The 27880-nt window shown below is 50.1% G+C and overlaps 1 protein-coding gene and 1 long non-coding RNA gene across 2 annotated transcripts in view; one reads left to right on the top strand and one right to left on the bottom strand.

Annotated features, from left to right (window-relative positions):
* The window catches only part of SRRM4 (serine/arginine repetitive matrix 4), a 151596-nt gene that overhangs the window by 117205 nt on the left and 6511 nt on the right, over positions 1 to 27880 (top strand). The window contains exons 7-12 of the mRNA XM_023647056.2: positions 1368 to 1466; positions 4476 to 4632; positions 17384 to 17688; positions 22142 to 22345; positions 25100 to 25210; positions 26074 to 26214. Coding sequence (XP_023502824.2) covers positions 1368 to 1466; positions 4476 to 4632; positions 17384 to 17688; positions 22142 to 22345; positions 25100 to 25210; positions 26074 to 26214 — 1017 coding nt within the window. The remainder of the gene's footprint in view (positions 1 to 1367; positions 1467 to 4475; positions 4633 to 17383; positions 17689 to 22141; positions 22346 to 25099; positions 25211 to 26073; positions 26215 to 27880) is intronic.
* LOC138925335 (uncharacterized) lies at positions 22341 to 26407 on the bottom strand. Its single transcript, XR_011441336.1, has 3 exons — positions 26272 to 26407; positions 22740 to 23092; positions 22341 to 22543 (listed from the first exon to the last, which is right to left on the bottom strand). It is a non-coding gene; the product is annotated as an uncharacterized lncRNA (long non-coding RNA).

Genomic DNA, 27880 nt, shown 5'->3' with positions numbered 1-27880 from the left:
GACGGAGGCTGCCAGCAGGAGGGGTGTCCAGGCTGGGGCTGAGGAGGGAGGAAACCATTCTAGCTTTAAGCTCTGTGCCTCAGTTTCTTCATCTGTGAAATGGGAATAAGAGGAGAAGGGTTGTGAGGAGTAGATGAGTCCATTTAAGGAAAATGCTTAGGACACGGTGCCTGGGCACTAAATGTGTTGGATACGGGTTACCTCTCCTCCTCATCACCATCATCATCATCATCATCAGAAGGACAGCGTGAACCAGGAAATGGATCCAGGCAGTTCAGGGTTGCTTAAGCCTCCAGGCCAGGGCAGAAGATGTCATGCAAGGAGGCTGGAGAGCTAGGCAGGGGCTGGCTTCTGAAGGTGCTTGGGGATCAAGGTCAGAGTTTGGACTTGACATTAGGGCAGTGGGAAGGTTTTAAGCAGGGAAGGGAAATAGTCTGATCATTACAAGAATCCCTGAGTCCTCTCCTGGACAACAAGGCTGCCTCCCACTAGAGTCGTCTCTAACTCCCACTGGCTTGGCCCAAACCATTGCCATTCCTCGTACATCCTCAGTGACCACTGCCGCTGCTGCTGCTACTTCTGAGTTGTTGTCATCGTTTAGAGGGAGCTGAAGTAAGCTGTAATCATACCAGTTTTAGTAGCAGTGGTATTAATTATTGTTATTGTAATTTCTGTTGTCGATGACGTTTGTAACTCATTCTGAAAATGGGCTTTCGACTCCATGTTAAGAACTGAGACTTAATTTTCCAGGCCTGAGGTGACAAATTGACAGCCCAAAGGCCTAATTTACTCTGCAAATGTGTTTTGTTTGCCCCAAACAGTGTCTCTTTTTAAAATGAGCTTCCACTTCAGATAGGAATATTTCACATAAAAATCTGTATTTCTACATTCACTTGAAAAATTAGAAGACCCAGCAGCCTGCCACTGTCCTGGGGACAAAGCCACTCCTTTCTATAGCCCATGCCCTTCGGGTGACATTTTTTACTGCCTGACTGAGTCACCGTTGTGGTCCTGACTGGCTCATGCCGCTGTCTGAAATTGGGACTCTTGCCTTAGGTGAGGGAGAGGTGACGTGTGGAGGTGACGTTCGCATCCAGGGTGTGGTCTGCATCAGGCCTTCGGGCTGAGGGCCCCACGTCACCCAGGCCGTCCCCTGCAGGGCACCCATTTCCGCTCACTGGTGTTCTGCATGGCGGGTAGAGACCCGAGTCCCCAGGTGGGAAGCCGGGGGGTGGAGGGGCGGGTGGGGAGGCCTGCCTAGCTCTGGGAGGGGCAGTGACTTGGGTGCAAGAGGAAAATGGATGTCACAAGATCGAAAACCCTCTTTCTCCCCCTGCTCTTCTGACTTGCTCCTTCTCACCCCCCAGATCGCGAAGCCGGCCCCGAAAATCTCACCGCCACCGCCACCACCGCGGCCCGTCACGGTCCCCGAGCTCGGCGTCCCGCTCCTCCAGCTGTGAGAGCAGGTAAGCCCTCACCGCAGCCGCTGCCCCAGCCTGGTCTGAGCGGCCGCCCGTGTCATCAGCTCTGCCTCCTGCTGTCGCTGTCACTGTCACGTTGGGGCCCCCCTGCCGGCAGAGGGACAGCCCATTGCCAGGCACTCGGCAGCTGTGGCCACTTCCCTGAAGAAAAGGCTGCCAACACTTGCTGCCTCCACTTAGAGAAGCAGCAGTAACCGTGCCTGCTACCATGTGTGCTTCCTACATGCAGGTGACACCATGCTGGGGTGCTGACCCCTCCTCCTGTGTCAACTCATGTGATCCCCTCTACAGCCCTAGGAAGCAGGTACCACTGTTACCCCATTTTAAAGATGAGGAAACTGAGGCACAGAGACGTTAAGGAGCTTGCTCGTCACTTAGTTACTAAGTGACAGAGCTCATATTGAACTGGGCAGTCTGGTTCTGGACTCTGCACTCTGACTCAGAGTTGCTCTAAGCACAGAGAAGCTAAGCAACCTATGAAAGGCCACACAGCACAAAGAACCTAGTCTGGAGGCCATTCCAAGTCAGGTTTCTCCTGACCTGGACCCGTTCTGCGCTGATATGTTGGCTGTCCCGGCCTGAGAAGGGCGACAAGGGTTCTCTTTTGGATGAGAAGGAGATCAAGAAGAAGGAGAAGCAACGAGGACTTTGCGGACGTTCATGATTGAAACTGCCGACGTCCAGCAGGAGCACACAGGCCTCCTTGATCGTACCGGCCAGCTTGCGGATGTCAGAGGCTGCTTTTTTCTTCCTTAAGTGCTTCTCGCACCTGGCTACATATTCACATCACCTGGGAAGATTTAAAAATCTCATCCCAGTTAAATCAAAATGTCCAGAGGGAGGAGGCGGAGGAGAAATATTTATCTAAATCCTACTGCGTGCCGGGCACTGTGCTACAGTTAGAAATACGTTTTCTCTCTTAATCATCCCAATAACAGCACGAGCCAGACCGGGGCTTCCCTGCTCCGGCTGCCCTTTCCCATCCCCTGGGAAGTTTTTACAGACACCAACGCCTGGGTCCCACCCTCTAGACTTTCTGATTTAATTCGGATGAGGTGGGGCCAGGGCAGCGAGATCTGTAAATCTCCCCAGGTGGTGTGAACATGGAGCAGAGGGTGAGAAGCATTTGAGAAAGAAATGCAGCCCCCGACATCTCGAACTATCGCTGGTGGTCCTTGGTGTTCACGCCAAATGTCAACGATTGCAAAGAACATCGACATCAGACAAGGCTGTTCGCTCTGGGACCCTGAGTGATCACGACAGAAACAAGACCCCTCTGTAATCCGGTCTGAGCCCAGAGGAAACAGGAACTCTGTCCAAAACGCAAAGGCGCCCCAGCGTCTCTCCGTCCTGGCTGACAGGAGTGACTGCTGCTTCTTTACCACTCAGAGCCTTGGCCTCAGTCTGGTCTGCCCTCCTTCTAGAGAAGATTCGTGAAGATACTGAGTCAGAGGATGGGCTCTGCTTTCTGATGGCATCTAACCCAGAACAAAGCCCCCATTCCTGAGACGCTCCCCAAAGCCAGCCACCATACGCCCAGAGCAGGTTCTCGGTACCACCCTGGCACAGAGCCATCCTCCCCTCCCCCGTGCGCGTCCTCCCTCACGGCCAGGAGCGCTCAGCGCCTGGGCAGCCGCAGGTGGGCTCCTGGTGGCTTTTGTCTAGAGGGCATTGATGCGCTGGGCTGAAGTGCCTTCCTGACGCGTCACAGCTGAGAAAAATGTCTTAGTGGGCAAAGGGGGGCGTGGGGGGGGGGTCTGAGCAAGGTCATGTGACTGGCAGAGCTGGGACAGGGACCTGGGTCTATGTGACGCAGCCTGAGCCCTTCGCTTCCAGCCCAGGCTGAATCAGCTCTCGGCAGCTAAGCCCTGCAGGTTTGGGCCAGAGGATGGCGCCGGGCCTGCCTCACACACTCGGGGCGCTCCACCTTCCCTGTCACTTACCTCTTAGGGAAATGGCTCACATGGCAGACCGCAGCCCCAGCCCTCCTGCTGTCACCTCCCCTGGTGGTGCTGTGGTCTGAGCTCCCCAGTGTCTATTGGACTAAGGGACACTCCAGCATGCATGGGAGCAACCTGAGAGCCGGCCCTCGGACCACACCCCCAATAGAAGAATGATCTGGAGGCCCCAGAGCAGGGAAAGACACTCCAGAGCAAGAACCAGAGGCATCGGTTCTGATGGGAGCAGAAAAGTCTGCCCTGCTCCTGGTTCTGCCACTTACAAGCTGTGTGACCTCAGGCAGTTTCCTAAACATCTCTGAGCCTCAGCTCCCTCATCAGTAAAATGGGAAAGTAATACCTGCCCTGTCTGTGTCTTCAAGCTGTAGAGAGGACTGTGAAAGCACCTTCAGAGGGATTTACAAGTGCCATTCAAATCAATAAAGTGTTATTTTTATTCCTACTGTGGCTCAGAGCTGACGGACTACGCAGAATCCAAATATACTCGTTCTATGGAGTCAGAGATTCCTTTGGTTTCCACTGCAGACAGGGCAGCGAGATCTAAATCTGACAAGCATGCAGAAGGCATCTTTGTCATTTTTGTCAGCTTTTGCTTTTTCCCAAAAGTTTTGGGTGACAGTCAATAGGATGCCTCTATTTCACAGATGGCGAAGTCACATACACAAAGACACACAGATAAACGCAGTTATATTTATAGGCAAACACATGAAAACACAGATGGACACACCCAGACATACACACAGTCACAGACAGACGGACAGACACACAGGTGCACAAAGGACATTAAACTGCATCAGAATAGGGACCTTTTCCGTCTTCACAGCTGCAACCCCAGCTGAATCAACGTTTGTTGAATGAATAAATGAGAGGATGAGTGAATGAATGGGCAGGTGGGTGGGTAGATGGATGGACGCCACATAGTTCATACAAGCACAGCCAAACACACTCTGTCACCCACAGATCCTGCTGGTCCCTAACCACCTCTCTGCCACGCTCCCCTTCAAAAGATCCTCAGATCTCTCCCTCCTGCCCGCAGGCACCGTGGCCGGTCCCCTGAAGAAGGGCGGAAGTCCCGCCGAAGACACTCCCGCCGCTGCTCCAAGACCCTCTGCAAGGCCAGCCCCGAGGCCCGGTCCAGCCGCCCGCCCAGCCAGCCCCTCCAGATGCTCAGCCTCCTGTCGGCCAGGGCTGTAGTAAGTATTCCGCACGGCCTCCTCTGCCAGTCTTGGCCCCGACGCCTGGGGGAGGTGGAGGCACGAGTTCAGGGCAGTGTACAACACATGGTCATTCAGTTTCGGGCAAATATCCCACTGGTTTCAGACCTCATTATTGACTCACCAGACCATCATTCGCCAGCCTTGGGCAGCACTCGGCTTGGGAATTTGGGGTGGGGGGGAAAGGAGGGGAGAAAAATGAAAACTAAAATACCCAGTCTTTTTATCAAGGGAACATTGAAAACTATGTATTGGTCTCCAGAGTGCCATGTGCAGGAATGCATGTGTGAGACACCGTAGGTTTCTTTAAGGAGGAGGGAAAAGGGGGTATTTGATGTCACAGAGGCACTCCAGCTTTCCAGTGAAGTCACATCTTTGATGGCAGCTAGCCTGAAGCATTGCTTACCAGCTGGGGTTTGGTTTCACCTGTATAAACACGGCCTTGAATTTCGATGACCTTTGTCCTCTCACGTGTCCACACAAGGTTTCAGGGAGTTGAGGGCACAGCAGCCCTCACTAGTCCCTTCCACAGATGGGACAGAAAAACCAAGGCTCAGAGAGGTTAAGGTCTGGGGAGAAGACACAGAGCAAAGCAAGAGCAAATCCAATGTAGCGGCCCAGCATTGAATGGAATCATGCCATGCTCCCTCAGGTGGACAAGGAGGAGCTGGAATGTGACTTCAGACAGTTTGACACTAAGAGGTTTCCTCAGCAAGAGATTTGGGAGCTGGATCTGAACACAAGTCCCAGCTTTGCCACTTCCTAGCTGGGTGGCTTCGGGAAAGTCACTTGACCTCTCTGAAACTCAGTTTTCTCATTGGTAAACTTGAAATAATACCCCCTCCACATGGGACTGTTGGGGTTATCCAATAAGATAAAGTATGTGAAGGCCTTGTGTGGCCTCTAAAGGGACAGACAGACAAATAGGAGACTCAGTGTGGACGTAGCCTACACTCATGGCTGACAGCTGGGAAGAGAGCTGTCTCCTCTAGCTACGAGAGAACCTGAAAATCTCAGAGAGCTGCTCCTTTAGAAAAGACGAGGTGGAAGTAAGGAAAAGCTTGGGGTGCCTGCTGGGAGGTCAAGGAAGAGAAGGTGACCATAAATACTAATTGGGCCTGGTTGACACAATAGTTATTACCTGCAGTGCATTCTGGGAAACTTCTTTACCCATCAAGGCACCCTGTATCACCAACATCTGATTTTGCCCAAATCCTCTGCCCAGCTGGACTGTCCCCAACTCTCCCAGGCCCCTCCTTTGCAGAGATGCCTGTGGTTGCCGAGTATTTTGCAGATGGAAAATGCCCACCTGCCTTCTCCCCTCCCTGAATGTCCTATAAAGGTCTTCCCAGTATGGCAAAGAGTCGCGAGGCCTGGGTTCAAGTTCCGGCTTGACTGGAGAATTCCTCTTAGCCTAACCTCAGCTTCCTTATCTGGAAAATGGGCATGATTATCCCACTGGTCTTCCAGGGGAATTGTTGCAAAGATAGATATAAATTCAAAATATGAGCAATAGAGGGTGGAAGAATGTTTTTAAGTTAGTAAATGCCACCCATTCTCCCTGGTCATGGATTTGTGGCAGCCCATTTGGTGGCCCCAACTGCCCCTCACTAAAAAGAGCCACTGGGGGCAACTGGCTTATGTCTTCTCACCTGCCTGGGGTGGTTTCCTAGCAGGTCAGGTCTGTCAAAATGTTGCAAAGAGGTGAATGTTGCAAAAAAAAAAAAAAAGGTATGGTCCTCCCAATACCAGCTGGTGAGGTTCCAGATTGGCTGTTGGTTCTGCAAGCCTCCATGTGTCCCCGTGGGCCCAGCCCCTATCAGAAGAGCTGGAAGCTCATCCATACCTAGAGGGGAGAGGCCTTAAGAGCTCACCAAATCAATGCCCTGATTCCAAGAAGAGGAACTGAGACTCACAGAAGAGTAATGGCTTCCGTGGTCAATGGAATGTAAGAGTTGTGAAAAACAGGGGGTTATGACAATGCAGTCAAATCTGGCTCTGAACTAAGGGTAGTTACTTAAACCTTTTGGAACCACAGTTTCCTCATCTGTTAAAAAAAAATACAGATAATAAGTCTCTTCTTCAAAAGCCTTGTTAGGACCAGAGCAAAATAATGTTGTAAACTGTCGAACCCAGTGCTTGGCATGGGACAAAATCCGGCAAGTATTAGTGGGCGTTATGATGACAACATTCCAGATGCTGGCTCTGTACTTAGCAACTGTGGAAGCTTGAGCAAGTTATGCAAACTCTCTGTGCCTCAGTTTCCTCCAAATCTGCAAAACAAGAATGATAATAGGACCTGCCTGCTAAGAGGTATGTTAGGAGGATTCAATGACCTAATGTAAGTAAACATTTTAGACTGCAGCAGGCAAGTGGTAAAGGGTCTGTCATGGTTGCTGTTAATGATGGCAGCAGGAGTATTCACAGCAGACGTGGTCATAGCAGCAGCAACAATAGCAGCAGCCCTGGTCATAGCCGTGGTCGTAGCCATAACAGTGGTCTGGTTCCAGGTCCAGGCTAGTCAGTGGATGATTTGGGATTAGAGCCAGGCCACCTGCTCCCCTTACTTTTAGTTTCCTTCCATCCTAGATAGCGGCTGCAGCCCGAATGGCTGCACCCGTTCATGGTTGCCTGACTCCTGGGGGCCTCAGCTGCCCCCCAAGTCTGGTCCTCTGAGTGCACTCCATGCTAATCCCTTTCTCATCTTCTCTCCTGCAAAGGCAGAGATGGAAGAAAGTGGCAGGCTGGACCAAAGGTTTCCGAGAGTCCTGGCCCCAGGAGTTTTCCGAGCTCTTTGTCTAAGAGAACAGCAAAGTCGCTGTCATTGAATTCCCTGTTCAGTCACTCATTCAAATGACCAGCGATCTAGCGAGCATCTGCAGAGTCAGCCCTGATGTGGCTCTCAGGATCCACTGAAGAAGAAACAATCTGTGCCTCTTTAGAGGGACACAGACAAGGTCAAAACCGTAAAAGACAATACACAACGATTGATGGGGAGATGCTGAGATGGGGTGGAAGGTAAGCAGGCAGGGAAGGGAATTAGGGTTAGGATTAGGTTAGGGCAGAGAAGGCGACAACTGCCTGAGAAACTAGTAGCCAAAGGAAGCAGGAAATGAAGACTGGAGATGGGGGTGGAGACAGGATTCCAGGGCAAGAGCTGGGGCTCTGGAGCGTGGAGGGCCTTCTATGCCATGGTTCCTGCCACATGCCACTGCAGGCATTTCATATGCACAGCTCTTTAAAAGATCAGGGACGGGCACATTACACCCAGGGGGCATATTTGCATATATGAATATGCAAATGTGGGTTGTGTCTTATGGAAATCCTAGTTGGTGAGCTAAAGATAACGTGAAGCCCTCTTGTTCTGTCAGAGCCCAAATCCAAGTGGAGGGTCCTAAGGTGATGATTTAGGGACCCCTCCCAGCCTCACTCATGTTCCTTATCTCCACTCGACCATCTCTGTTCAAGACATTTGGGAGACACAGATATGAATAGAACACCCTTCCTGACTCCAGGGCTCACAGTGTAGGAGTCAACAGCAGCTGCAGTTGAGTGAGATAAGTGTTGTAATGAGGGCTGAGACCAAGTTGGTGAGCACCAGCATCTCCTCAGTTGCAAAAATATTCAAATACTTGCACACCAGTTGGTAAACAGACTCTGTCACTAGCCCATCCCCCAGTCAAGGCAGCCATCCCTTCCCTGCCCTGGTACCTTCTGGACCTTCTCACAGTCCAGCAACTAAAGAGTGACACCTGACAGCCCTTCAGTGCCAAGGCCAGCTACCTTCGGGTGGAGCAGTACCCACACTCAACCAGTTGTTGAATATTTTGAATATCACCCCCAGCAGTGATGGAAGCAAGTACAATGTGTAGTAGGACCACAGAGGAAGGACCCAAACAATGTTGTCTTGGTGTCTGAGAGGGCTCTACAAATAAAGGAACATTTGACCTGGGCTGTGAAGGATGGGTAAGAGTTCACCAAATTGAGATGGCCAATGAATAGAGGGAGGATGAAATACCACTATGTGCCAGGCACTGTCACATACTTTATTTTTTGTTCTCGTTTGATCCCCAAAATAGTTCTTTGAAGTAGATGAAATTATTATCACCATTTTTCGGATGGGAAAACTGAGGCTCAGAGAGGTGAAGTGACTTAGGTTGGTAGCCCAATTGGGAGGAAGGGGAGCTGCCTGGTATGAATGGTGGCTGGTGCCTTAGAAGCTTCCTCTGAGAGCCAGAGGACCGACTGGGTGACAGAGAGGCTGGTGGCCCCAAGGTTTGGCCAAGTCCTTTCCCTGTTGCCTGAAGTTCTCTGTTAAGTCTGTCTTAACTGGAAAGGGAATCTGGAGGGGGGCAGATGAAGACCGAAGCTAGACCAAGGAGAAGGGCAGGCTCCTTTTCTCCTCCTCCCATCTCCAGCTTGGGCCAACAGTTGCCACGTACTCCTTGTCGCAACCTGCACAGATGCCATGATAAAAAAAAAAAAGCAGAATTGGGGGGCCATCAGAGGGGGCCTTGTGAAATCTGGAAGCAATAGAGGGAAGTGACAAAGACAAGGGCTTCGGAGCAAATCTGGATTCTCTGGAATTCTTGATCTCATCTCCCTCTGAGACCCTGCGTGACAGCAGCGACTAATGCTTCCGGAGTACTTACTGTGTTCCAGGCTGAATTCTCTACTTGTCATCTCATGTATTTCTAATAATAGCCCTTCTAGTATCTAGGAGCTCCCACTAGTATCCTCAATTTACAATGAAACTACAGCCTAGAAAAATTAAGTAAAAGGCAGCTATGAAATGGAGAAGTCAGGATTTGAACCCAGAAATTCTGACCTCAGAGTCCATGTGCTTAAATTACATGACCTCCCTCGTGTCATTTCACTTTGCCGGGCCTCAGTGTTCTCATCTGTCCCTTGGGCTAATAGTCATATCTACCTCATAGGATGGTTGTGGGGATGGAGTGATATAAGGGATCCATTCATTTAAAAAATATGCATTAAGCACCTACTGTGTGCCAGACACTCTTCCAGGCACTGGGTGAACAGCAGTGAGCAAGGCAGACCAGGCTCCTGCCCTCATGCAGCTTCTGTTCCATGAAGACTTAGCCCAGTACTGGGGACATGACATTCAAGACGCAATAGCTGCTAGTGTTATCATTTGTCATCACAGTGGCTTTATTGAACTTACTCCAAATGAAGGACATGACATTTCTGGAGTATCTCTGGCCTCAAAGAGCTTAATGACATCCAAGATCTCAGGTGAACTTCAGAGCAACTCTAGGAGAAAGGCAGCACCGCGATGTGCTTCCCATTTTGTAGACGGGGAAAATGGGGCTGAGGAGGAATACATGGATGGCCCGGGCCTTCGGACCCCTGACCCAGGCTCTCGCACATTCTGCAAAAGCCTTCAAGCTCTTGCTCAACTGAGAGCCTCAGCATCCAACGCCATTGATTGCAGCTTAGAGAAGAGAGGGACCAGAACGCAGAAGGAGGGCGGTGGGAGCTTTAGGGAGGGGCCGGACCAGTTGTGTTTGAAATGGAAAGTGGCATAGCATTGTCGATTTTTACTTTTGCCAAAGAAAGACAAAAAAAGAAAATCGCCATTGTCTATCCCGAAAAGGCCATTTTGCCCTCAGAAGAGGTAGGACAGCCATGACCTCAGAAGAAAGGATGAGCCTTTAAATCGAATGCATTGAGCTGGAGGAAAACTCATGACATTGAACTTATTTTCTCTCCTTTCCATTTGGGCTGAAAAACTGATCTAACTGGATCCATGTAGAGATTTTCAAGAACCTGTGGACTGTGGGCTGGGGGCCGTCAAGAGGGGCTTCAGAGAAATGGGGAGGCCGAAGGGGAGAGGAAGGCAAATCACCTCCCTGGGCCCACAGTCAGCAGCAGTGCACAGCCCTGTGGGGTCCTCCCAGCCCCAGAAGGTCTCCCTATCTTTTTCCACCCCCGCCGCCTCCCCACTGAACTCCCAACAGGTCAATGAATCCATTCTTTTGTTGTCTTCCTAATTAGTGTGCAAAGGAAGATAACAACAGCAAGAAAAATAAACTTAATGTCTCTGTGAAACAAGAGGATTTTTTTTTTTAAAGGAATAACCAGAACCCTCTAGCTAAAAGCTCTGCCATGCAGTTCTATATTCACAAGAGAATTTCCAGTCCCCCATATGGCAGGGAGGGAAAAAAATTTATAGCCATCTCTCTCCATGGGGCCGTTTGAAGCTCAGTAAATGGACTTGTTCAGTTTAATTGGAATTCTCTTCTTGATTGTATTTCTGTAACCTATTAGGCCGTGCTGCCTCTTGATCTCCGAATTCAGCTGAAATTAAATTTTGAAGTGTAAGTGAGAGGTTGCCTTTTTTCCCGTTCTTGATTAAATAATGATTTGAAACAAAAACAATAAATAACAGTGCCGGCTCCCCTGGAGGGAAGACAGAGACTCCCAGTGAAACACCAGGGAGCCGGAGTTCGTGAGGGGGGGTTAATTACTTATTAGAAAAACCCAAGTGTTAACACCAAGTATATTAAGGAACAAGTTGATGAGGGAAGCTTGAGATCAAAAGAAGAAAAATTAGAGCTTCGTATGGGAGGGGGCTAAGAGAGTAAAGGGGAAATACTTGTTTGCTCTCCTCCAATGGCCATGAGTTTGCAAAAAGCAGTTTGTCCAAAAAAAACTATCTGAGATTGGCCATCCCGACCCAGAAGGGAGGAGTTTGTAATGGCTCTGGGGTCTGGATATAGTTTAACGGCTCTGGTCTCCTGGCTCCTTTCGTTGACAAAGGCCGAGAGGGATTGAAAGGGTGGCGATGGGAAGATGAAGCAACCCGTTTCAGAGTTCCGGAAGGGAGAGATGAAACATCCAGGACGCACTGTGTTTGTGCTGCTTTCAGAGCAATCAGGGTAGCAACGCACACCTGGAACAGAAGGTCACAGACCCAGCTGTCTCAGGGGCCAGGCAGCTGGTAGATGTAAGCAACAGTGACCCCATGGGGCCTGGGGCCAGAAGAGCTCATGCCAATTATTGCCAAGCAGGAATGTGGACCCAACGTTGCCAGATCTTATTTTTCAACACAAACTAGAAACAGGGTTGTTATGTGAAACCACCCTATTCTACGATGTTGGCAGTTCATTCAAATTTATTTTCAAACATACTAAGAGAGCTGAAGAAGGCACATCTGACACAAAGCACAACTTGGCCCCTCAGCTTCCCAGTGAGGATTTGGGGTGTTGAAGCAGACACTATTCATTTATATCCCCTCACCCTTTCCCCCCACTTCAGGGCACATGGCCAACTTCCATCTTCCAATGTTCTCTGGCCTCCAAAGGCCACTTTGCTTGGCTGTGAAGCAGCCTGGACATGCTAGAGAATGGACACCCCCAGGTGCAGCCTTCAACCCATGAGTGGTGGGGAATGGGTGTATAAATACTCCAGCTCCCTCCCAGGTCTTCACTGGCTCCCAGAGCATCCTCCAGCCACTCACCGGGGCAGCTGGTTTGATAACACATCTTTTATTGGCTCCTTCTCTCTCCTGTCTCATTTCCGTACTCCCTCCAAAGGTTCCTTGCCCTCTCAAATAAACTACTAGATTTCAAATTCCTGTGAGAATCCATTTAAGACAGGTGTTATTTCCCTTGGTGATGAAGCAGATCTTACAGGGGCTGAATTTTCTTGCCATTCCCCAAAAGGAGGCTTTTGTGAAGACATGAAAGGAAGGGCAAGGCTGAGATGGAGGAAGGGGTCAGAGTGGACCAAAGAAGAGAGCCCGGTATGAGGGTCCCAGGTCTTAAACAGAGGTCCTGGCTTCCCTGAGGGCATTGTTCCTGGACAACAGTGGGCTGAGGATGACTCCTCTTAGCAAGTATCCTGAGCACCATCTTGCAGCCACGCTGGGAGTACAGACAGTGAGCAGTTGCAGGCACAGAAGAGAAGTTCCCAGCAGATGAAGAAGAGCTCTTCAAAGAGAAATTTTGAGAGGCCTATTATCTAAATGAGGAGACACGGAGGAGCAAGGGGGAGCCGACCTGTCATGTCAATGTCGAGTGGGCAACCATTTGCATCTCCCATGCCGGAGTGAGTGTCTGGCTAGGAAGGAGACATTCAGAGATGAGGGGGCAGAGGCAAGATCACAGGGGCCTCTGTCCTCTGCCTATCAGGATGTCCATGACTTGAAGGTCTGCTTTGCATGATCATGGCTGTCACCACCCCCCGGACACACACACACTCATCCTGCCTGTGGCTCCCCTCAACTGTATCTTTCCTCCTCTTTGTGTGGGTGAATGGAGAGCTCTGGAGAAGGTGGAGTCTGAGTCTAAGAGGCTGTGAAACTCTCCACGCTTCTCTAAGGAGTTTATTAAAATGTTCCTGTCACCTGGCAAAAGAGACAGAGCCCATCAAGACTTGTAAAGACAAATCCAAATAGAGTTCAGGTGAAAGAAGCAGGAATGAATGTCTTCAGGCCGTCACCTCTTGCCCCCAACCCCAAAGCAGACCTTTAAGCAGGTCCGTAGTGAGAAGATTTGTATGCCCGGTGCCTGCGAGGGCTGCCATGTCATGCTGGTTGTGCCCGTGCAAGAGTGACTGGCCCTGGAGTGAAACCCCACCCACCCTCCATTTGCCAAAATAGTCACGAATGCTGACCTGGAGATACATCAGCCCAGAGAACGGTGTATCTATGTTTTTTCTGATTTGTCTGGCCAGAGGGGGTGCCTTTTTCTAATTCCCGACCCAAGAGGAGCACCTTTTTGTAACCCACACAAAGTCACTTATGGGCTGGCAGCCCTGTTGTGTGCGAATGGCCAGACACAGTCCATCGTTTAATCTGACCTCCCAGAATAGCAGAGTGTGGAAAAGGAGTCAGGAGACCCGGCACGGCTTGTTTGATCTGGAAGCTTCTCGGGCCTGGAATTCTCACCAGAACCTGGAGCTTACGCTGTTCAGAATCTGCCGATTGAGCCCTGTTGTGCTTTCCCTAAGGGTTCCGGGTCCGAGGAGGAAGAGCGGAGGGTGTTCCTTCTTTGCCATGGCCTGGACCTGAAACTTGATTCTAGAGGTTCTCTGTAGCTCACAAACCCAGCCCTGAGCTGGTCTCAAGACCCCAACCTTGAGCCAAGGGTCCACCTGGTTTCCTAGAACTATTTTGAGTACAATGGAAGCCAGTTTCTCCTTAAAAATCCATCAAATTCCCAAAGCTGGCAGTCACCCATTTGGACCCCACCAGGGCCTGATCACCCAACCATCTCCACCAATGAACTGAGTTAGGATGGGCCCAGGCTTCCAAGGGACTGTGGAGCAGCTTTGTTCATTCAGCAAGATTTACTGAGCACCTACTCTGTACCAGGCACTGGTGGGTACTTGGGTACCACACTAAGCCAGTCATACGTGGCCTCTACCTTCAACAAGTCCCCACCCAGATGGAGAGACAGGCAATAGGACACAGAATTACCCCACTGAGTAACAGTAGTGTGGCACACAGAATCCACTTTTTTGAATGAGTGAGTGAATGAAAGATTGAATGAATGAATAAATGAATGAAATAGAGAGTTTTCTGCTATCCTGGCCTGAGGATCCGAGATGGCTTTCTAGAGGAGATGATATGTAACCTGGAGGATGAATAAATTTCACCATGTGAAGTGAGGAAGAGGGGAAGAGTGTTCTAGGAAGAGGAAATGGCATGTGCAAATGGCCTGGGGTTGGGAGAGCAACATATGGTGGCAGAATCAAGAAAACTCTCTCATCAATTGACTTAAGGTTGCGGGGGCCAGAGTGGGGGTGTGTGGCAGAGATGAGGTTTGTGAAGTACAGAGGGCTGAGTTGTCAAGGACATTGTCATCCACATCAAAGAATTCAGATTCATCCAAAGAAACGGGACTTTTAAGCAAGTGGAGAGGTTGGTATTTTCAGGCACCAGAGCAAATGCTTTAAAATTAGGAGTCAAGGCTGGGAACAAGTACCTGGGGAAAGAAAAGCCCAGCCTGGATGCCCCAGGTAGCAAGCCATGAGATAGTGGAAACCGTTGTACATAGGCCCCTTCATGTTGTCTTCCAGCCTGGGTCCCTCCAAGGAGGGTTTCCTGGTTCACTTGTGGCACACTGGCCACCAAGCATTGACCATCTCTGAGACAAGGATTCCACGAGTCCATCCTTGGACCAAGCCCCAGTCTGAGACACGGTCCCAAGATCTAGCTGCCCGGTGTGATGCTTTCCCATTCCCGACAGAGGTGGCGGAAACGCACCTGTCACCACTGCCCTCCCAGAGGCGGGAAGGATATGGCCTCCAGATTGCAATGGGAAGACAAAACGAAGGAGCTGAATGGGAATGTGGCCCTTCCGTTATTTTTAAAGAAGTCTCACTCTAGAAAACTCCACCTGGGCAACCTTATTTTGAGGTCCCTCCTCCCAAAGCAAAGCTGGCCAGCCCACCAAGCAGGTAAGGCGGCAGCAGCGCTGGGTGCAACGCGGTAAAGCCGAACCATCACCTTGTCTGTGCGCAAAGCCTCCTGGGAGAATCCACAAAGGAAGTCCAGCCTCCCCGGCGCCGGGAGCTGACACCCTGAGACGTGGAGTTCTCTCTGTTATTCTCACAGTTTCCGTGTCTCTGTCTCCCCCTCATAACCAGTTGCTGCGAAGGCAAAAATGGCTCCTTAAGAAAGCCCCAAAGTCCCCCTCCTTTAGGCCCGAGGTGCATGGGATCAAGTGCGGGGGAAGCAGGCTCCTGATGGTGAAGCCTGTCTTAATATTTCTGGGGCCTGGGGCAAGAATATAGCAGGAGGCCCATAGACTGTCTAAATGTTTATAAATCAAGCCAGCAAGCTTAAGTGAAATATGTTCTATCTCGGCATATATAAAATACCCTCAAAATGATCTGGAAAGTCAGATTTGAATTTAGAATCTCGGACCCCTCAGCGTACCAAGCCACAAGCTGGCAGTGTGGGAAGAACCTGGCTGGAGGCCCCCGACCCTCCCTCTCTCCTCCCACCTCTTGCACCAGCCAGCCCCGTGATGGACCTCCCGCACATGCGTGTGGACACCTCAGCCCGAACATCCACGTTCTGTCCAAGGAGCCACCCTTGGACCTAGGGGTGTGCACACCTGAAGCATGGTCTATCCCGGGCGGATAGATCCATGGATGAGCCTGCCCAGACCCTGGAAGGGGGCTCGGGTCATTTAAACAGAGAATTCTGGGATTTCAGGTACCCAAAGAGTGGACTTGGGGGAAGTGGTTTCCAGGTAGTACCTACTTGAACTCACATATTTCTTGTCCCATGAGGATGGTTATTGCTGGAAGATGGCCAGGGCAGGGTCCCTCTTTGCCACAGCTCAACACAGTACTGTTGGTGGGGGCCAGAACCGAACCCACTGTGTCATCCCAGCCATGAGACTGGTCTGAACATTTAAAGAAAACCATCCATTATGCTTCTCAACGCGCCACTGCCTTCCCGAGGGCTGGCTCTCCATCACCTCCTGCACTCCTTCATCCCTCCTAGATTAGCCCCACACAGGATTCTGGGGACCTCCCCTCCTTCCCAGTCACCCCAAAGCCCCATCTCCAAGGCCCTCCCAAAGCTTTGCTGCAGGCACACCCTCCCCGTGTCGCCTTGACGCTGCCACCTTAGAGAGACGCCAACTCTGGCCGCCATTTGCATTTTCCGCAAGGATTTCTTGATCCAGCTTGGGCATCCAGGGACTGACGAGGTTAGTGTTGATGGCTTGAGGTCCCCAGGCAGAAGCGATGCGTCATCTGTCAAGGACACTGGAAAACCAAAAGCTCAAAGGTCAGGGCCAAGTGTGAGGATGTGCAGAAAGGTGTGTGTTTTTTCTTGTCATTTGCGACTCTAACGATCGACTCACGTTGCCCGCTCTTCCCTTTCTCTTACACCTTACCTACCTACTAAAGGAGGAGTTCTTGCTTGGTAAGTGGATATAATCCGCAGACATGAGAGAATTTATTAGAAGCCACTCGAGACCTTAGCTACCTTCTCCAGGGGGAAAAGGACACACACAAATATCCGTAGAGAGCTTTTTTTTCGTTTGTTTTCAGTCAGACTATTTGACTTCCTTTTTTTTTTTTTTTGTCCTCCCTTTCTTTTCCCCTTTAGTTGAAAACTACCAAAATGTCATTTTGTGACCTTGACTTTATATATTTATATTAAAAAAAAACCTCTCCTCTTTATTTCATTTCTTTTCCCCATGTGATATTTGTTTAGGGTTCTATTCAGGCAACTTTTTCTTTAAAAAAGAAAAAAAGTCAAATTCATTGAGGATTTGGTTGAAGTTTAAAAATTTTGGCTTTATCTCCTTTTTTTAAGTTCCGAGACATATTTTTTTCAGGCCTATAGCCCCATTTCTTTTTCTCCTCCCCTTATTTTTATTATGGTTTTAGGTTAACGGTATTTACACCCCCGTTTCTATTACGTTGTCTCTTTTGTTTGAGTTCATCCATTAGAAATTAAATTTCGTATAATTTCCTTTTTCTTTTGTTTAATCTGGACCGCATGCTTTTTCTCTGCATGATACTTAAATCTTCCAGTTATCCTAGCAGGGGGTAAAAAAATATCTCCTTTCTGTGGTATTCTTTCAGGAATTTGTGCTTTTGTTTTTTGGCGTCTCTGCTTTCCTCTCCTCTCTCTTTCCTTTCGTTACAGTGCATCATGACGGTAAACATTTCTTGGTTATTTAAACCCAGCCCGCAGGCTCAGGGCTCAGCAGTGTCCAATGGGTGTTTTTGCTTTCAGATCACTGGGTCGGGCTCTGCTGCTGACCTCTTTACCAAAACAGCCAGCCCGCTCACCACCTCCCGAGGACGCTCCCAGGAGTATGACTCAGGCAATGACACCTCCTCGCCACCCTCCACGCAAATCAGCTCAGCCAGGTCGCGGGGTCAGGAGAAAGGGAGCCCCAGTGGGGGCCTAAGCAAGAGCCAGGACCTCAACGGCGGCGACACCTCTGATTCAGGGAACTCCTTCACCACCTCCTCACCCCAGAACAAGGGGGCCACTCTGGAGAATCTCTCCCCCACCAGCAGGGGCAGAGAGTCAAGGTCAGTGTACCTGGGCAGGAGGAGGGGGTCCCACCTTAGCTCAACCATCTCAGTCTCTCACCTGAGCCCCGAAGCACCCCTCCCCACCTCAACCTAGGAGTCTTTTATTTGCAAGAGAGGGAAAACTCAACTCAAACTGGCATAATTTTTTTAAAAACACAAAGATGTTCAGCTTCAGGTACAGCTGGATCCAGGGGCTAAAAAATGTCATTGGTAATCTGTCTTTCCCATTACATCTCTCAGCTCTGGTGCCCCCTCTGTTGGCTTCATTCTCAAGTAGACTTTCCCAAAGCATTAGCAGATATGCCATCCAGCTAACATTCTATCTGCTTAGCCAGCCAATGGAAGGAGAATGTCTCTTTCCCCCAAATTTCAGCAAAATAGCAGGGCAAGTGCTCGTTGGCTCTGCTTGGCGCAGCTTGGGCCATTTGCTCAGCCCTGGACCAACCACTCTGACCCAGAGGAGCCTGTGCTTTTGACTAGAATGTGTCACATGCCACCACTGGAGCAAATGAGAGGGTTCTTCCTACATACATTAAATGTGAGAGAAGTCTGGTTCTCTGAAGGAAAAGCCAGGGTACTGATATCAGGAGGAGGAATGGAGGCTGGGCAGGCCAAAAAAGATGTCAATTTTACCAATAATCTCAGGAGAAAGTCTGCCATTAAGTTCATTTTAAGCTGCCGTCACTTAAAAATATACCACAGTGTTTACCCAAATGCATTAAAAATTTATGTCCACACAAAAACTTGCACATGGATGTTTAGAGTAGCTTTATTCATAATGGCCAAAACTTGGAAGCCACCAAGATGTCCTTCAGTAGGTGAATGGATAGATAAACTGTGATCCATCCAGACAACGGAACGTTATCCAGTGCTAAAAAGAAACGAGGTATCAAGCCATGAAAAGACACAGAGGAAACTTACATGCATATTAGAAAGTGAAAGGAGCCAGTCTGAAAAGGCTGCGTACTGTATGATTCCAGGTATATGACACTCTGGAAAAGGGAACACTATGCAGACAGTTAAAAGATCAGTGGTGAGGCTGGTCTGATGGCGGAGCGGTTGGGTTTGCTCATTCCACTTCCGTGGCCCGGGGTTCACTGGTTCGGATCCCAGGCACAGACCTATGCACTGTTTGGCAAGCCATGCTGTGGCAGCGTCCCACATATAAAATGGAGGAAGATGGGCACGGATGTTAGCTCAGGGCCAGGCTTCCTCAGCAAAAAGAGGAGGACTGGTAGCAGATTTCAGCTCAGGGCTAATCTTCCTCAAAAAAAAAAAAAAAAAAAAAAATATATATATATATCAGTGGTTCACCTGGGGTTGTAGTGTTGGGGGGGGTGGATGAACAGGTGGGGGACAGATGTTTAGGGCAGTGAAACTATTCCATATACTACAGTGGTGGATACATACTATACATTTGTCAAAACACATTGGGTTCACAAGAGTGAACCCTAATGTAAACTATGGACTTTGGATGATAATGATGTGTTAGTGTAGGTTCATCGATGGTAACAAATGTCCCACTCTGGTGCAGGATGCTGATAGTTGAGGACGCTGGATGTGTGTCAGGATGGGGGGTATATGGGAAATCTCTGTACCTTCCACTCAGTTTTTCTGTAAACCTAAAACTACTCTAAAAAATAAAGTTTACTAACTTAAATATATATGTCAATTATATATGTATAATTTTATACATATATATATGTTATATATATCTATCTCCCACAGACAATGTCAGGTAAAGGGAGATCAAGCTATCCCAGAATGTCGAGACTTCTCGACTTTTTAGCCCATCTTAACACACTTGCTCGATGCAGTTTTCCTGCAGAAAACCTTCCAGGCAGTTGTTTATGAGCCAGTTGTAATTTCACTACTTCATCACTCCCTTACTGTCTCTCACTCAAGAAATCACAGCAAAATGCTAATCACTGAGGATAATGGCACAGTAACAGCTAGTAAAACATGCTGATCACTTACTCTGGACCATTCATTCAGTTACTCCTCCCTCAGCTGGTTATCAGGCAGCCCCTAGATGCCAGCCACTCAGCTTGGTGCTAAAGATATGATCCTTTTCCTCAGGAGCATATAATTAAGATGCAGATGCAGAGATGCAGGAAGGATGGGAAAGATTTGCTGGTGCACGCTGCCATGCTAACAGTGGGGTCCTTCCTTCTTCTGGGGGTGGGGCTCTGCTCTTGTTCACGGGGCCCCAGGTTTCAGAGAGCCAGAGCCTTAGCAGTGAAGCAGTTAAAAGCTGCCTCAAGGACAGAGCACCCTTTGTCCCAGACACTTCGGTCCTGGACAAACAGCTTGGCATTCACACGTAGGCCTGGCCTCTGCTTTGCCTGTCCCAGACATCCCTGGCCTCAGTTCACACCCAAGCTTGGCTGGGAGCCAGGGCTGGGTCAGAGCAAATGTTAGTATCTCCAAGAACAGGCAGTGATGTTCCCAGATGAGAGAGGGGGGACATGTGTCTACTGATAGACTGCAGTGCTATTATGCAGGAAACAACCGAGAATAGTAGTAACAGTAACAACAGCAATCATCATAATGGCAGCGAATATTTGTCAAGCCCTGACTATATGCTAGGTTCTCTGCCAAGTGCTTTCTCTGGATAGTCCTCCTGATATATCAAGGTTTCCTCACAAATCCTTTATGGGATAGGTACTGTTGCAACCCTTTCTTAGCTGATGGGGAAACTGAGGCTCAGAGTGGTTCAGAAACTCGGTTAATAAGGGCCAGCACCAGGAATGAAACACAGATCTGTCTCCAGAACTGGAGCTGAGCAGCGCCTACCAGTTACCTGCTTAAATTAATTTCCTTGGACAGCCAAATTAAATAATTTAGACCCAGCCTTTCATGTTGAAATAGAAATGATCTTTAAATCCACGGCTCTTTGTCATGGCAGCCACGAGCAGAGGGCCGAGTGGAAGAGACATGAGCTCTCAATCAGGGGAAGCACAGACAGTGAGGTGGGGGCTGGCGAGTGGCAGGGCAGTGGGCTTCAGAGCTGGACAGGTCAGGGTTTGAGACTCTGGGTGGCCTCGAGCAAGTAACTAACCCTTCTGAACCTTCTCCAGAAATCAGAGACAGTAATAGCGCCAGCCTCATAAGGTTGTGGAGAGGACTAAATGAGTGATGCTTCTGATCACCCGGGACACTAAGAGGCTGAAAATGTTTATCCCACAGATATTTGTTGATGACCTAGGATATGTATCAGACTGTCCTAAGTGCTGGGATACAGCGTCCAGAGACACATGAGTCCTGTCCCCAAGCTCAGAGTCTGGGGGAGACAACAACTATAAGACCAAGTGAGCCATCTAGGAATGGGGGAAGCCTAGGGGCTGGGGGCTGTGGTAACACACTGGAGGTCACCCGATCACATTTAGGGGGTGTCAAGGAAGGTTTTCCAGAAAAGGTGAGGTCAAACTAAAGCCTGAACCATGAGTAGGAGTCTTCAGGTGAAGAGGGGAGGGAAGAGGGTGCCAGCAGTGAGAATGTTCTAAGGCCTGGAGACAAGGGAGGGAGCAGGGCTAGTCCAGGAGGAACAAGTAGTCTGTGATGGCTGGAGTCAAGAGAGGACAGTGCCAAGAGCTGAGGCTGGAGGGGTGAGCAGAGGCTGGGTCATGATGAGCCTTGACATCCATGTTAACAAGATTTGAACTTGACCCTTGGCCCAATCCAAAGGAACGTGTCCTGACCGAGAACCCAACAGGAGCCCAGCGTGGCTCCAGGCAGGGTGGGAATGCAGAAGACAGGATGCTGTCCTTTGGGTGATTTTGAACACGGCTCTGCCCTTCTTTGGGTCTCAGTTCCCCCATCTGCGAAATGGGCTTCACCAAAGTTTCCCAAATTTACACGTTTCCCCTTCTTGATTTTTACCATATCCATGTACAACTGGTACTCCTATTTACTTTAATAAACTTATTTTTTTATATAAGGAAACTTATAGTACTATCTTGAATAGAACATTTGTATCACTTACCCTAAACAGAAGGCACCTGTAAAAATACAAGATTAACACGGTGTATTTAATTCTAGTTACAGTTGCCTGCCCAAGGCTCGCAGCCCCAGGCCTGCTCTCTCTCTTTGGGAGATTGCAAGTGTCAAAGAGCTAGTATAAACCCACTAGCACCCACCCTGGGCTTTCTCCTTAACATAATCAGAGGACTGAAAAAGCCTCGAAAGGGAATAAATCTGTCACCAAGTGATTTGATGGTATTTACCATCATGCCTAGGCCCAACGACCTAAAATACTCTCCAGGCCCCATGTGGTAAGCATCCCACTCTATCTCTGCTCCTCTTTGTGGCCTGGGAAGTCTTTCTGGAGGTAGTACGATGGGCAAAGGAGGAAAGGGGGTTCTAAGAGCACCCCAGCCTGGTCTAAGGTAGGGCAGTGATGCACCCAGACCAGCCAGCAGGCCACTAACAGGCATTCTCCCCTCTGCAGAGAATCTCAGTCGCCATGCCTGGAGTGCACCGAGGTGAAGAAGTCCAGCCTGGTCCTGGCCACGGTCCGGAGCTCCCCCATGAGAGGGTGCTCCCGCAGCTCCTCCTATGCCAGCACCCGCTCCTCCAGCCACTCCTCCCGATCGCCAAACCCCAGGGCCTCCCCCAGGTACACCCGGAGCCGATCCGCCTCCTCTGGGAAAAGGTGAGTGCAGTTTTGACCTTTGCTCTGTAGCGCTTTCCTCCACTTTCCTCTGTAGGCAGCTAGTTAAGGTAACTGGAGATGTCCTTTGACCCATGCGGGAGAGGAGTCAGACAGACTTGAGTTCGAATGCCTGTCCTATCCATTACTAGCTGGTGGCCTTGGGCCTCAGTTAACCTCTCTGAGCTTCAGTTTCTTCACCTGCAAAATGAAAACAATAATACTGAGCCTAAAGGATTGCACAGAGGACTCTGTGGTGCTTAGACCAGTACTTGGAACAAAGTGAGTATCAGTTAGGATTGTTGCTATTGGAGTGAGGATGAGCTCCTGTGGCTCAGTTATCTTCTGCTGCATAAAAAATTACCTGCAAACTTAGCATCCTTAAACAAGTACTTACTTAGTTCCTGATTCTGTGGATCAGCAGCTTGGGCTGGGCTCAGCTGGGTGGTTCTTCTGTTCTCTCTTGGGTGCATGCATGTGTCTTCTGTCAGCTGGAGGGTTGGCTGGGGGCTAGCTGGTTTGGATGACCCCAGCTGACTCATCTCTGCTCCATGTGGTCTCTCGTCTTGCAGTAGGCTTATCTGGGCTTGTTGAAGTGGTGATGGCAGGGTTCCAAGAGAGAGCAGTAGTGTGCAAGGCCTCTTGAAGCCTAGGCTTGGAACGGGCATGACATCCCTTCTGCCATTCTATTAGCCATAGCGAGTTCCAAGACCAATCCAGTGCAAGGGGTGCTCCTGTTAGTGGGGGGAGCTGCAAAGTCACATGGCAAGGGGCGTGGATACAGGAAAAAGAATCATGCCCCTTTTGGCATTCTACCTCTCAATTCCAATAATCACTGGCAATTGCTCGATTTTCTCATGTGGAATAATGATGCAGCAGAACGTACAGACATGAGATCTCAAGGAACTGGAAGACACCATCCAGTCTAATCAACCCATGGCTCCTTGGAGCCCAGCTTCCCTCTACAAACGGGAATTTCCAACAGCACTCTGACTGTTGCTCTTTTGCAACCATATAATCAAAAAACAGCTGCTTGCTTGCTTGGTTACTTCAAGACCAGTTCATTCAAAAGAAAGAGACAAGGCAGCTGACAGAAATATTTGATGTGATAGAGTGACATAAACAGAAGAGCAAATCAGGCTAAAAGGGAAATTAAGGGGAGAAATAAAATTAAGTCAAGAGAAAGTGTTAAGTCCTGAAGGCATGTCCTACCATTCTGTATAGCTGCTATGGAGGTGGGCTGCAAATGTGACTCTGAGCTCCCTGGCAGAAAAAGCAAAAAGGGAAATTGTTCCATTAATTTATACATTATTAACAAAAAAGATAAGAATTGGACGATTTGCTCAGAGAGCAGTTATTTCTGAATTTTAAGTCTATGAAAAATGACTCATGTGGCTCCACAGAAAAAGGACACTATGTGATGTAGCAGATGGAAATGACTGACATCCTCTCAAGGTGCCCAAAAACATGTTTTATCTTGACTGTTTCTTATACTGGCTCTCAATGCATAGCCAAAAAGCAAGTTGGCAAGAGCACATTTTCCAGGGGCCATAACTCCCAGGGCACTGAGAGTGAAGGAGCTATTCCTTACCCACACTCCTTACCTCACCCTTGGCAGCATGTAAGAACAGAGTCCCACAGCAACATTTAAGGGGCATGGTTATTAGATCATCCAGAAAGCAGGAAGGGATTAAGGAACATTTAGGTGAGGGCAGGTCATAGCAAGCCTGTTTTTTTAAGTTAAAAAGAAAAGATGGGAAAACTTTAGTGTTTCTGTGAGGGAAAGCTGGCAAAAGCAAAACATGAGAGAGTGTCCCTACTACCCATTCTTGTGCTGATAGCAGACATTGCTAATCCATCACAGTGCTCTTTCCCACTAGGCCCATGGCAGACATTGCTAATCCATCACAGTGCTCTTTCCCATTCTGCCTATAGCAGACATCGCTAATCCATCACGGTGCTCTTTCCCACCGTACACAAACATGACCGCAGAATGCCTCTCAACCTTGGCAGTCACTACGAGGAGATCATAGTCAGCATATGAGAGATGAAAATTATTTGAAAGCCTGACTTTAGGGAGATAAGAATGAAGGGCAGATGTTCCTGGGAAACTGGAAAAACCAAGGCCATAGTTCCCTAAAAGTGGGAGGCCTTAGCAGAGACAGAAGAAGCCTGGAAGTAGCATAGGGTGAGTAATTTGGATGCACAACAAAGTAGTCTAGAAGTCAAGGGCACATTGTAGCCAAACAGACCTGGGTTCAAATCCCTCACCAGCTGAGTGACCTTGAGCAAATTACAGCACCTCTCTGTGCCTCTGTTTCCCCATCTATCGAATGGGACTGATAATGGTACCTAACCCTGTGATGTGCGGAGCATTAAATGAGAGAATGCACATAAAGCATTAGTTCCACATCTAGCACATAGTAAAACACACGATAATCACAGCAAAGGTTTCCTCTGTGCTGGCTATGTGCCAATATGCTAGGTGATTCACCCTAATTTACTCATGTAATTTACGACTGCATAGGGTAAGTACTATAACTACCCCCATTTTACAGATGAGAAAACACAGGCCCAGAGAAGGGAAATCACCTGCCCGAGGTCACACAGCTAATAAGCGGCCAGGAGAATAAGAATTCAGTAAGAGGAAGTTGTCGACATCATTATGAACCACCTCAAAGGGAGGGGATGTCATCCAGGACAACCCTGGCGAGCTCTGCAGGCTCCTTAGGGGCGGTCTTCTTTCCTCTCCTCCAGGTCCTACTCGCGCTCTCCCAGCTATTCCTCCAAGTCTGGCAAGAGGAGCCCGCCTAGCAGAAGCTCTCGATCCCGCCGCAGCCCCAGCTACTCCCGCTACAGCCCCAGCAGGTACCGGCCCCGCCCCCAGGCGCTGGCCCCGCCCCTCGGGCCAGGCCCCGCCTCCCAGGCACCCTCCCTCGCTGAGATCTGCCTCTCTGGCCCCGCCCCCTCGGGCCAGGCCCCGCCTCCCAGGCACCCTCCCTCGCTGAGATCTGCCTCTCTGGCCCCGCCCCCTCGGGCCAGGCCCCGCCTCCCAGGCCCCTCTTTCGCTGAGGGGACTCTCTGGCCCCACCCCTCAGACCAGGCCCCGCCTCCCAGGCCCCCTCCCTCGCTGAGCTCTGCCTCTCTGGCCCCGCCTCTCCGCCTCGGCCCTGCCGAGCGTCTCCCAAGCCCCGCCCCTATTCTCTTAGGGCAAGCCCTGCCGGGGTAAGGATGGGGAGGAGACTCAGCATTCTTGGAATTCCCTTGTTTTAGCTGGAGTTGCAAGGAGGCCCCAAATCTTGGTGTCCTCAGATACCGCCCCAAACATTCCTACAGCCACACCCCAAAATTGACATTCCCGGCCCTCAGCCTCTTCAGACACCTAATACTACCCCTCATCCTTATGTTCAGAGCCCCCAGTTCTTACTCCTGCACCAGGGCCCGCCTAAATCATATGACCTCCGCAGCAACCGCACCCCATAATGCCCACCCTCAAAGGCTGACACCCCTGCACACGCTGGCCCCGCCCCACAGAACTCACCCCCGCAGACTCTCCCCACAGCCCTGTCCTCCTCCCTCCCGCCTCCCCTGGGGCCCGTGCAGACCCCATCGCTTGCCCCAGAGGGAAAGGGGCACAGGTAAGGAGAGGAAGTGAGTGCTCCTCTCCCTCACGTTCGCACAGTAAGGCCAGGTCGGCCCCAGCTCCCCAGTAACCCCCCGCACCCCTTCAGGGAGCGGGACCCCAAGTACAGTGAGAAGGACTCGCAGCAGCGGGAGCGCGAGCGGGCGCGGCGCAGACGTCGGTCCTACTCGCCCATGCGGAAGCGCCGGAGAGACTCCCCGAGCCACCTGGAGCCGCGGAGGATAACCAGGTCAGGCCAGGAGGCCCGGGGGACCCACTTTCACCCTCACTCCGCCCCGCTTCCCACCTGTTCGGGCCTCAGGCTCTCCCCGTGCCTCCTGGGAGCTGGATTTCAGGATTATGGGAGGCAGGGACCCCCTTTACTCCCAACCATTGATATTTCGTTCTGCTCAAAACCTCAGGGACAAAACAGCCTCCTCGCGGATCCCGCGGGGCCTGCAAGAAGGGGGCGGGTCCGGGGCGGGGCCTAAGCCGGGGTGGGGCGGGGTAGAGTAGGGTGACTGGTGGGGCCAGCCTTGAGGAATCTGGTGTGGCCGAGGGGATGTGGCCGGGGTCTGAGGTTAGGTCTGGGACCGCGTAGGCAAGAGTAAGGTTGGGCCAGGGAATGGGGGCAAAGCCATGGGACAAGGCCTTTGCCTAGGGGTGGAGCCGGGCAGTGGTGACAGACCTCCACTCTCAGAGCTGCAGGGTCAGAAGCTAGGTGGATAGATCCATATGTAGTCATACCCTGAACCAAGTGTGGAGAGGGCAGACAGGATTGTTCAGGTGCCGAAGGGCCTTAGAGGGAGCCCTGGTGAGTGAGGGGAGAGCACTGGATTTCAGTGGAATCCTGGCTGAACCACTTTCCAGGTTACCTGGGAAAGTTTCTTCATCTCCACGAGCTCAGTTCTCACCCATGAAATATTGGAGGAAATAACTCCTAGGAGCATCATGAGGATGAAATGAAACGGGGCAACGAGATGTGAGCGCACTTTGTAAACTCAAATGCACAACACTAGAACCCGCTGTGTATCATTGTTATGGATTGAATGGTCAGACTAGGTGGATAAGGTTTCCTGTAACTGGTAAGGTCTTAGAAGAGAAGCCTGAGGTCCGAGTGGACACAGATTTCTCAGGCCTTGAAAGCTGCGAGAATGGTTGAGTGCTGGCCTAAAATTGGCTCTTGACAATAGGTTGGGCTCTTCCTCCTGTCCCTTTGAGGGCCAGCCACTCAGTCCAGAGACCCACAGGGGAGGGAGAATCCTGGCTGCCCAGTACCTCCTCCCTGGAGATGACCTGGAGGAGGAAAAAGAACTTGTGCCCCAGACAGTAAGACAGAGTGATGGCATCTTCTCAAATGTGCCACAGAACACCCTGCCCCAGGCTGGCACAGAGGAAGGGAGTCCTACACCCACTGCCTGGACCAAAGGTGTCCTTGGGGTGGACTTGGAGGAAGGCTGAGGTAGAGTGGCATTTTCAGAAGACTCTCTGGCTTCCTTAGTCAATCCCAAACAGTCCATCATGATGAACCCATTCAGTGTTTCCCAGACTTCAGTCACCCACGCTTTTGCCTTGTCTCCTTATTAAGTGTACTATTATTTATTTAATTTTCTTTAAATAGATATGCCCTTTTTTAGAGGACCATACATTTATTTCAAAAGGAAACTTGACACACTACAGTAAATGGAAAATCAGCCTCTCGCCACAAATAGAAGGTTCTAGTAAAAGTAAAAATAGCAATCTACGATTAAAGTTTAGATGTAGATTCTGTTGTCAGCTGGAGGCTCTGAGCCCCGGGCTTGCTGTGCTAAAAAGTGAGATTATCACTTTCAAGACGTATCAGCACGAGGCCTCGACCTCCCTGATGTTCTCAGAGCTGCGAGAGAAGTGTAAAGGGAGGGTTTTTTCCTAAGGGG

The sequence above is a fragment of the Equus caballus genome, chromosome 8, assembly GCF_041296265.1.
Source record: "Equus caballus isolate H_3958 breed thoroughbred chromosome 8, TB-T2T, whole genome shotgun sequence".
Taxonomy (NCBI): Eukaryota; Metazoa; Chordata; class Mammalia; order Perissodactyla; family Equidae; genus Equus; species Equus caballus.
Note: the sequence above shows the minus strand (reverse complement) of the source record. Positions and strands in the feature narration are given on the sequence as shown.